This window comes from Octopus bimaculoides, chromosome 17 (genome assembly GCF_001194135.2).
Source record: "Octopus bimaculoides isolate UCB-OBI-ISO-001 chromosome 17, ASM119413v2, whole genome shotgun sequence".
Classification (NCBI taxonomy): domain Eukaryota; kingdom Metazoa; phylum Mollusca; class Cephalopoda; order Octopoda; family Octopodidae; genus Octopus; species Octopus bimaculoides.
The window spans coordinates 10,054,862-10,066,432 of NC_068997.1; the positions used below are offsets into that span (position 1 = coordinate 10,054,862).

The following is an 11,571-nucleotide window of genomic DNA, read 5'->3' on the forward strand; positions in this document are numbered from 1 at the left end:
AACTCTGCCAAATCAGACTGGAGCCTGGTGTTGCCATCCGGTTTCACCAGTCCTCAGTCAAATCGTCCAACCCATGCTAGCATGGAAAGCGGACGTTAAACGATGATGATGATGATGATGATGATTAAGGCGGTGAGCTGTCAGAGTTGTTAGCACACTGGGAAAAATGGTCAGTGGCGTTTCGTCCATCTTTACATTCTGGGTTCAAATTCTGCTGAGACTGACTTTGCCTTTCATCCTTTCGGGGTCAACAAAATTAAGTACCAGTCAAGTTCTGGGGTCGATGTAATCGACTCATTTCCTCCTCCGAAATTGCTGCCCTTGTGGCAAAATTTGAAATCCTTATGATTATTACTATTGCAGTGAGCTGGCAGGATTGTTAGCTAAGTGGCATTTCTTCTAGCTCTCTTCGTGTTCTGAGTTCAAATGTCAGTGAAGTATTTTCGGGATTAATGAAATAAATACCAGTTGAACACTGGGGTTGATATAATTGACTTATTCCTCACTCCACCAAAATTGCTGGCCTTGTGCCAGAATTTGAAATCATTATTATTATTATTATTATTATTACCTCCGCATTAGTGAAGGCAGAGGTATTGTTTTCAGTTGTGTTTGTTTGTTGGTCTGTGGATAAGATATCTAAAGAACCGCTGGATGGATTCGGATGAAACTTCCAGGAATGTTTGGCCTCATGACTGGCATGAACTGATTAGATTTTGGGATCGATCTGGAACCAACCAAGGATTCTGGATTATTGTTTCTGTTTTTTTTACTTAATTTTTAAGAGCAGTTGGGTTCATTTTTAGTATTCCCATTTATGAAAGCAGCTGAGTTTATTTCAGATATTCTCATTTTAAAAATCATCTCCGGCTAATCGTTGAGAGGACATTGGTGTTGCCTTGGTGGAGGTTTGCGCTCTCTGAGTGCTCTTGTTATTGTTAATATCAAGATGGCAAGCTAGCTGAATTGTTGGTACAGCACAGAATAATAATAATATCCGGTTTATTATTATTATTATTATTATTACTATTATTATTATTATTATTATTATTATTATTATTATTATTATTATTATTATCATTATTATTATTTTTGTATGTGGCTAATGAAAGAATTATTATTATTATTATTATTATTATTAGCTCTGAACTCTACAGAATTTTGTGTTATCATGTGTTTTACATATTTCCTGTCGTTTTTGTCTTAAAAGGGTTACATTCAATTCTCTTTTGAAAAACTGATACACATTAAAGTGCAGATTCTCTGTTAAGAAACCCCACAAGAAAATATTTCTGTCAAAAAAATCTGCAATTCTCTAAATGATATTTATCATCATCATCATCATCATCATCATCATCATCATCATCATCATTATCATTATCATTATTATTATTATCATCATTATCATTATTATTATTATTATTATTATTATTATTATTATTATTATTATTAAATAAAAAGGCAAAATAAATCAATCAATATTCATAGCGGGAAGAGACGAAAGCAGGCATTTGGAATTGTCCAATTTGAATGCAAGCAGTGATGCAATCACTATGACGACAAAAGACATTGACGTCATTGCCATGTCATATTCTACTTTTACACTGACGTCACTGCAAGATGACAAGAATAACTGCAGCAGCAACTACCATCTCCACTTCCTCTCCCACCACTGTCACCAAAGCAACAACAATAATAGCAAAAATTTTTAAAAAACAGCACAAACAATACCAAGGAAAATAAGAAAGATCCAGAACAGTAACAATATCTATTTTGATCAATTTCAATGAAAAGATTCCCCCCCCCCCACCAGCCCTATTTGTTGCAAGGCAGCAGCAGACACTTGTCCTCCAAGAAGCCCTCTACCATAGGATATGAGATCAAAAGGTTGAAGTCATGCCTGTGGTTGTGGGTGTCTTGGAGATAATAAAAGCAAAAATAAAAGAAAACATGAATTGCAAAACTTGGAATTAAGACTCTTGGAGAACATCTTTCAATACCAGCCCACCTACCTGCCTGCCTGCCTGCTTTCCTGAGACAACCATGGTTCTATGATATGACTTTCATGCTTTAACCCTTTTGATACCAAACTGCCTGAGGCCACCCCTTGGTTCAATGACATAAACTTCCTATTTTAAAGTGATCTTAATTAAAACCTTCCATCAAAATCTCTTATAAATTAATGTTCTATATATTTAAACTTAATTACAGCTATGTTATCTTACTAAGTTTTTTTTATTCTTTTTAAAATTAATTGAAATAAAGGTAACGTATTCTAACAGGAATATGGTAACAAAAGGGTTAAAGTGATCAAAATTAAAACATTCCATCAAAATTTTGTGTTGGTTTATGTTTCAAGCATAAGCTTAATGACAATTATTTTTTTAAATTCTTCATTGTTTTCAAAATAAATTGTAATAAAATCAGTGCATTTCAATAGAAATTGAACAACAGAAGTGTTGAAAGACGGTACAATTAGGAATGGTTTGGACTCTGAAGAGGGTTCTTGGAATATAAGGGAAAAAAGAAAATCTGTGAGATATTAATATTTGTATCTCAACATAAGCTGGCACTCTGTCTCTTACGACGACAAATGTTCCAGTTGATCTGATCAATGGAACAGCCTTCTTGCGAAATTAATGTGCAAAGAGGCTGAGCATTCCACAGACATGTGTACCTGTACTGTAGTTCTCAGGGAGATTCAGCGTAACATAGAATGTGACATGGCTAGCCCTTTTGAATTACAGGTACTACTTAATTTTGCCAGCTGAGTGGATTGGAGCAACGTGAAGTAAAGTGTCTTGCTCAAGGACACATTGTGTCACCAGGAATTGAACTCATGACTGCAAGGTTGTTAGCTGAATGCCCTAACCATTAAGCCACATGCTTTTTACTTTCAACATAATCAGCATAAGACTGGATTTCTGAAGCAACAGCATCCATAATAACAATTGTTTCAAATTTTGGTACAAGGCCAGGAATTTTAGAGGTAGGGGTTAGTTGATTACATCAACCCGAGTACCTGACTGGTACTTAATCTACCCTTGAAGAATGAAAATCAAAGTTGACCTCAGCAGGATTTGAGCTCAGTATGTAAAGAACTGGAAGATGTGCCAATAAGCGTTTTGTCTGACGCACTGGAGATTCTGCCAGCTTGCTGCTTTGAAGATGATGAAAATAATTCTTTCTGCTACAGGCACAAGGCCTGACATTTCGGAGGAGGGGGCTAGTTGATTACATTGACCCCCAAGTGCTTGGCAGATGCTTATTTTATTGACCCCCAAAGGGATGAAATGTCAAGTTGGTCTTAGTGGGATTGAACTCAAAAACTAGAAGAAATACTGCTTAGCATTTTGTCCTGTATGCTAACAATTCTGCCAGCTTCTGGCCTTAATAATAAACAAGAACACTCAGAAAGTGCAAACCTCAACAAGGCAACACCAATGTCCTCTCAATGATTAGCCAGAAATGATTTTTAAAATGAGAATATCTGAAATAAACTCGACTGCTCTCACAAACGAGAATACTAAATATGAACCCAACTGCTCTCAAAAATTAAGTTAAAAAAAACTGGAAAAATAATCCAGAATCCTTGGCTGGTACCAGATCGATACCAGAATCTAATCAGTTCATGCCAGTCATGAGGTCAAAAATCCCTGAAAGTTTCATCCAAATCCATCCAGCGGTTCTTGAGATACCTTATCCATGGACAAACAAACAAACATAATTAAAAACAATACCTCCACCTTCGCTAATAATCATAATAATATTGGTTTTAGATTTTGGCACAAGGGTAGCAATTTTGGAGGAGGGGGTTAGTCAATTACATTGACCCCAGTGTTCAGCTGGTACTTATTTGTCGACCCCAAAAGGATGACGAGCAAAGTCGATTTGGCAGAATTTTAAATCAGAATGGGAAGATGGACAAAATGCCGCTAAGCATTTTGCTTGGCATGTTAACAATTCTGCCAGCTTGCTATCTGCAATAATAATAATGTGAAGTTGACCCCGGTGGAATTTGAACTCAGACAAAATACTGCTAAGCATTTTGTCCAGTATGCTAATGACTCTGCCATCTAAATAATAATAATCCTTTCTACTTTAGGCACAAAGCCTGGATTTTTGTGGGGTGGGGGATAATCGATCACATTGACCCCAGTACTTGACTGGTACTTAATTTATCGACCCTCAAGGGATAAAAGGTAAAGTCAACGTTGGCAGAATTTGAACTCAGAACGTAACAACAGGTGAAATACTGGTAAGCATTTCGTCCAGCACGCTAACGATTCTGCCAGCTCAACACCTCCAATAATAATAATAATAAAAATAATAATAATAATAATAATAATAATGATGATGATGATGATGATGATAGTAATAATAATAATAATAATAATAATAATAATAATAATAACAGCAGTTCAGCTACGTTTTGTATGTGAAAATATATTTATTTGTTTTTCAAACATATATAATAATTTTGTCATCAAATGTTTCCATGGAAGAAAACATATTTTAGACATAAATATAAAAATATGATAATGTTTAATATCACATGAAAATGTGATATTAAACATTATAAATAGCAACTTGAAATACAAAAGAACAGACTCATGAGACTTGTAACTATGTTTACCATGTTGAATAATTAATAAGAAAAAGAATTATTTTCAGTAATGCTTATTGATAACACTAAGCATTTTTGATATACACCATGTACAATTTGTTATATCCGTGTTGTACGTACAACTCAAGAAATGATGAATTTATCAAAAGATGTGAGCTGGAATATCTCATAAATTTCAGATGTGGATGACAGTTAAAACAAGAGTTTCCTAGGGAGAAAGCTGGGGGATGAAAATGATCTGATCAAATGTGGTTCAAAAGACACATACCCTCTGGCCATAAAAAAGTCCTTGTAGAGATTTGAACTCAAAATCTTTTATAATGCTGACTAAAAGTTCTAAAGAGTTCCAAAAGGCTTTTAAGAACAAAAATTAAGCTTTTTTTTTTGTCTGTCACTGCCTATCTAAAACTGACATCAAAGATAATTGGCTGGAAAAATGTAAATAGGTGTTATAAAAAAAGTTCAGTAATGTAGCCAAAATAACTCGTCAATTTTGGTTTCAAATTTTGGCACAAGGCCAGCAATTTCAGGGAGCTGGTAAGTTGATTACATCAAGCCCAGTGCTCACTTAGTATCTGAACTCAGAACTCAGAATGTAAAGACGGATAAAATTCTGCCAATTATTTTGCCTGGCATGCTAACAATTCTGTGAGCTTGCCACCTTAACTCTCTCAATATTACCAAATATGATATTATTTCTCAGCAATTTTGATTTTCAAACTTTAACATACCAGGCTCAAATTTGAGGGAGGTTTCCAACTATGGACTCAAACTACAGTTACCATTTGCTGGGCAATTGTATCACCTATCTCACTACAGTAGTATTTTTAAGTGGACAGTAGTGTTCACTTCGCCACAAATGAGCCAAAGGTATCAAGATTTGCTATGGAAGGGAGTATGTTGAGTGTTTAGAGGGAGTTGAGAGTTTTCTTAGAAATAAAATATTCAAATATGTTCCTGGCTTAAATACATTTTAAACACATTAAAAAAAGTCTGATGGGATTAAAATACGAATGGAACATATGACTGATCCTTCACCAAGGGTCAAAACAATGCGATGGGTTGTACTGGGTTACATGTTACCAATAGCATTAAGAGTGACCTGACGTACATACATATGTAGCATCACTGGTGGGGGAGCATCTGGTCCAGGTGGCACATTTTGGTCTGTTGTATAAGCTTGTATAGAGGGCAAAGGAGGCAGACTCAATGACTGTCCTTGGCACTACTGACAAACATACATAAGACAGGCTTCCATGCAGTCTCCAAATCCTCATTTCACTCAAAAGGAATCAATCAGTTTGAGGTCATAGTAGAAGATATCCAAATTCCATGAAGGAGGCACCAAACTGAAACCATGTGTTTTGTGATGCAAACTTCTTAGCAATACAGTTATGCTTGTGCTTGATCTTCTAAAACTGCCTTGCTAAAAATTATAATTACTTCTATATACTGCTTTAATTAAGGACCTTGTTAAAATGGTAAGCTGGCAGAATCATTAGCACACTAAACAAAATGCATGGTGGCATTTATTCCATCTTTACACTCTTAGTTCAAATTCTGCTGAGGTCAGCTTTGCTTTTAATTCTTTCAGGGTTTATGAATGAGTACCAGTTGATTACTGGGGTTGATGTAATCAACTAGCTCTCTTCCCCAAATTTCAAGCCTTGTGCCTATAGCAGCAAAGATTATTTAGGGACGTTATGTCAGCAATGAAAACAGACATAAAATGATGATGAAGATGATGATGATGTTCAATTTCATCAAACTGATTCCAGTATTTCAAATTTTCGTCCAAAAATTTTCAAAAAGAGAAAAAAGGTAATTTTGATGTAGTTTTGCAAATTTAAGATCCTTAATTAGTTTATCTATGGTATCGCATTTTCTCATTAAATTTGTAACTAAATTAGAATGACCATTTCAAGGAATTTGAAGGAAAAAAAAGGCTGTCGTTAGTTCTTATTAATTTCCTTGTAGAGTGTTATCAAAAAGCACTTCATACATGTTACATTTTCCACAAGAACGAAGATTGGACAAGTGTTAATTCCTAGAATAAAAGGCAATCCTTCGGTATTAGTACACTACGTCATTCACCCACACAACCTTTCCTCATAAATAAAGAGGCTTGGCTGAAAAGAAGGGTGAATGACGTTGTCTCCTCACACCGATACTCGGTAGACCAATATAGAAGGATCGCCGAATAAAGATTTGTGATTTGAATAGATATATATCTCCCAATCAACAACCGTTCTATAATGGTAAAGATATATCTATAAAGATAATTCAATAAATACTTTTACTTCATCCATCCGCTCACTGTTTTGTTACTAAGCCTGATTGACCGGGGCACGTAAAAATAGGGTATTTTAGACACGTGTACCATCAAACGTTCGGAGTAGGGTTTGAAAACTTCACCAATGAGTCATGGGATATATAAGCAATTAATTCACTTGGTCATCACAATTTTTTAAGTTATACCCAGAAGGCCCTTGTCTCCAGTTGCGTTTAATGACGCTACTATTAGCGAGTCCCGTCTTCATCACGAGGCCTTTTAGGAGATAATAGGTTTATATTGTAAAACAGGGAATTATAAGCGAAGCGATGGAATTCCATTAACAAAGAGACATACAGACGGCAAGTGATTAAAGAAAAAGAAGGAAAAGCTTTAAAAACATATTAAAAAAAAAAACTATAACCAAAAGTGCCGGATTAAAGAATGGTCGTACAATGAAGACCAAAGTAAGAGGGCTAAGATACAAAGGATTTAAAAAGAAAAACGAAACCAAAAAAAACTTCAAAGTGTGTGTGTGTGCGTGAAGACGTCACGAAAATAATTCTCTATCCAGAAGAAGAAGAAGAATGAAAAAGAAATTTGATAAAAATATGGAAAAACAATCGCAGTTTGGTTATTCTAATTTGAGTGTAAGAAAACAAGATTTATTTTACGAGATGTTCTTAGGTACAAAAATTAACTTTATTGCTTAATATTCATCCATAAAAGTGAAACTATAAATACATCATGATAAAGTTCAGAGAGATATGTGTATGTGTGCGTGTGTGTGTGTGTGTGTGAGAGAGAGAGAGAGAGAGAGAGAGAGAGAGAGAGAGAGAGAAAAGAAAAGAGAACGGGTTTTGAAAATGAAAATTGTCAGATGATATGAAGAGGTGTCTAATTTCTGAATAATTGATTGGAAGGTAACAGGTAATATTATGTTCCTGCAACCCGCTTTTCTATGAGCAATCACCGACAACAATTGCTTCTGTGTATAAGTTATCAATAAATGGCAATCTCATTAATACCATGCATTCGTTGCTTATCTCTCTCCTTTGTTTGTTTGTAAGCTTGCGTGCGTACAGACACACACACTAGACATATACAACAAATATATATATATATGTGTATGCGTGTGTGTATTATATATACATGTATGTATGTATGTATGTATAGTGGTGTAGTTACAAAAACGGATATTGAAACTTAATCTGGGGAGGTGGTGAATGACGGCCGTTGAAAACGAAGTCAATCGAAGTAGACGGAAAAAGAAATTATAGTTACATACATACACGTGTGTGTATAATAGAGAAACGCCAATGCCACCGCAATTTATTTATGACTATTTGAGATCGGTTCCTGAAATAGGTGTGTGTGTGTTTCGATATCTTAAGGTCGCTGTTAATGATTTTGCTAGTTTAGAAACGTATAAAGCACCAATCAAGGTGCATTGATTGCTTCTCGGAGGCGTTTCGGTAGCTGAGAATAATACAGCCCTGTCACGGTGTGACCCTTTTCAAGGTAATCGATCAGCAAGACACCTTGAGAATCCCCAAAAAACGGACGTCATGACCTTGCCAGCTGAAGGAATGACCCTGGCCTTCTTTGGGGTAGGAGAAGATGTGTGCTTCCACTGCTTTGATTGTTCTTTGGTTTCAGGCTGGTAGTGATGGACCTAACTTTCGTCCGTAGTAATGAAACGAGCAAGAAACTTCTCTTCATCAGCTTCAAACAGTTCCAGATTGCTCGTGGACAAAGTGCACCTGGTGCGTTTCTGTTCAGGAGCCAAAAGGCGAGGGACCCACCTTGCAGAAACCTTTGAGAAACCAAGTTCTTTTGTCACAATGTTGTCTGCTCTTTCAGTTGAGATGCCCAGTCTCTCGGCTATCTGACAACATGATATTCGGCGATCTTGCATTTTCATGCCAAGAGCAAGGTCAAGGTTGTCCTTCGTGGTTGCAGTTGGAGGTCTCCCTGGCCTTGGATCATCTTCCACACTCTCCCTGCTATGCTTGAATTCATTTACCCAGCGTTTACCTGTTGCATATGAAGGAGCATTGTCTGTTAAGGTTCTCACCATATCTTCATGGATTTCTGATGGAGTCATGCCTTTCAAATGAAGGTACTTTATGACAGCATGATACTCAGTTTTCTCCATTTTCCTTGTAAATTCGAAAATCTGCAACAAAAAAAATTAAAATATCAGAATCATGAAAATGAGCAAGAATACTCCGAAAAGACTGTACTTACCAGAAAAAATTGTTTCAACTATATAGCAGCACCGATTCTAGGTTAGGCTCAAAACTTTTCAGATACCCCTCGTATATATATATATATATATATATATATATATATATATATATATATATATATATATTCCATACATACTAGCAGAGAATCCGGCGTTGCATGGGATTAAAATGGCATCGTTTGTATATAATATATTACAGTTATGTTGGAACAGGTGATATGGGAAAGAGCAGCTTTGACAACAAAACATTTGTGGAGTAAATGCTGGGTTCATTCGACTAAGCAACATGCTATGTGTCCGTTTGGAGTATTTCAGGCCCTAACCTGTGATGGAAAATTGGTAGTGGGGTTTATGTGATTTTTGAACGCACCAAAAAGCTTTCAGTAGATATACTCTCGTTTGCAGCAGTCAGTGCTGTCTCTAACACGACCCATCGTCTGAAATTTTAACACCTCCTTCGGGTTCGTTGTCCTACATCACTTATAAAGTAAATTTGGAGGAACTGTTGTTCATTTGTGGGTAACAAGGAACCAATGAAGTGATAGACTTGCCCTTGAACTTTGACGTCGGCGTAAATTCATGTTTATCTATCTTCTTAGATGCACCAAACGATGTCATTTGAAATGCAGAGTTGTATTGTCTGATATTGTTGTGCCTTCTAGAAAACCCATAAGAGGTTGAGAAGGAGCTAGTAGTGCTGGCAATGTTATCTGACCGCCTGAGCAGCACATACCATTTGAAAATTTTAAAGCTCTACAGAAACAATAGTTTGTGTTTAGCACATCAATTTGGATAGAGTTATCATTTTTATAAGAATGGGATGGATCATATCTGAAAACAGCTTCAGAAGTTGTGAAGAGAACATTAAGATAAAATTTTGCGAGCCCAGACAAAGTTGTTGAGAGACAGGAGAATGCTTGAGATTCTTGCACTAACCTGGCACCACCACAATCTCTGAAGATCCCATTTTACGTTTTTTCTTTTCTTTGTATCCTAATCTTTCAATCTTCGAGTATTTGCCTAATCCAGCGTTTTTCAAATTTGTGTGTCCCAACCTTTCAGCGGGTCGTGAAAGAAATGAAATTGGTCGCGACAAAAAAAAAAAAAAAAAAAAAAAAAAAAAAGGAAAAAAACAACGCAACTGGGTGCAAAGTGTAGAATATGAACCAGCGTTTTTCAGACTGTGGGTCCCGACCCTTCAGTGGGTCACGACAAAACAGCTTGAAAAACGTTGGCCTAATCTTCCATGTAAGTGCTTCAAACTTTGACAGAAGGCCAATAATTTTATGGGAGAAGGTTATTCGATTTCATTGACCTTTGTTCTTGATTGGTAATTTATTTCATTGACCCCCCCCCCCAAGGATAAAAGGCAAAGTTTGCCTCAGTGGGATTTGAACTCGAAACGTGGAAGAGCCAGAAGAAATACCCCTAAGCATTTAGTCTGTGTGTGTGAACGATTCAGCCAACTCACCGTCTTTATACAATAAAAAAGGTTTGATAATACTCTTGTAATCTTAAAGTTTGATAATTCTCTTGTAATCTGTCGGGCCTTGTGCCTTGAGTAGAAAAGAATGCTCTTGTAATCTTGTCTTTATCTGATTTTAGCATTTCTTTTTGAAATTCCATCTAATCTAGAAGCCTGTCTGTTTTTTTTTTAATTGCTCATTAGCTGTAGTTATTTAATGAAATATCTCTCAACATATACATTCATATAGATTCACTCCCAGCTCTTCTTGTAGTTCAGAAATTATTAGAGAAATTCCATTAAATTCCTTTTTCATGACTCTACGAAAACGATTGCAAAGTCTCAAAACAAATATTTTGTTGTTGGTTCTTCACAGTTTACTTAAAAAAAACAAAAACCAACCAAAATGTAGTTACACATTGCTGCAAAAGAGCCACTTTTTCTTGTCGTGCAGTTCAGTTTTTCATGACTTGAGCCATGAGACTGTTCGTTCAACTTGGTCTCAAAACTTTTTGAACTAAAGTTTCGTCTTGCGCAAGCAAAATGTAAAACTCTAAACGAACTTTAGATGAGCTCAATTATATTTGGGACATATTTGGACCTGAAATAGTTTTTTCCTTGCAATTTGCCGTGGAGAACAAATTCTTGCTTTAGGTGAAAAGGTGTAAGAACACCATAGTCAGCTCAGAACGCCTTTTATAAACTGATAAAAGCATGTCTAGCTTCTGAGCTGTCTTCAGTATAGCTGTAATCTATAATATAAATTGAAGTCATCATCATCATCATCATCGTTTAACGTCCGCTTTCCATGCTAGCATGGGTTGGACGATTTGACTGAGGACTGGTGAAACCGGATGGCAACACCAGGCTCCAGTCTGATTTGGCAGAGTTTCTACAGCTGGATGCCCTTCCTAACGCCAACCACTCAGAGAGTGTAGTGGGTGCTTTTACGTGTC

At 36.2% G+C, this 11,571-nt stretch overlaps 1 protein-coding gene across 1 annotated transcript in view; it reads right to left on the minus strand.

Moving 5' to 3' along the window:
- Nucleotides 1–7,597: 7,597 nt before the first annotated feature.
- Nucleotides 7,598–11,571, minus strand: part of LOC128249689 (uncharacterized) — an 18,884-nt gene continuing 14,910 nt past the window's right edge. Inside the window, exon 2 of the mRNA XM_052974041.1 lies at nucleotides 7,598–9,078. Within this exon, the coding sequence (XP_052830001.1) occupies nucleotides 8,575–9,057 (483 nt within the window). The 5' untranslated portion in view covers nucleotides 9,058–9,078 and the 3' untranslated portion in view covers nucleotides 7,598–8,574. The remainder of the gene's footprint in view (nucleotides 9,079–11,571) is intronic.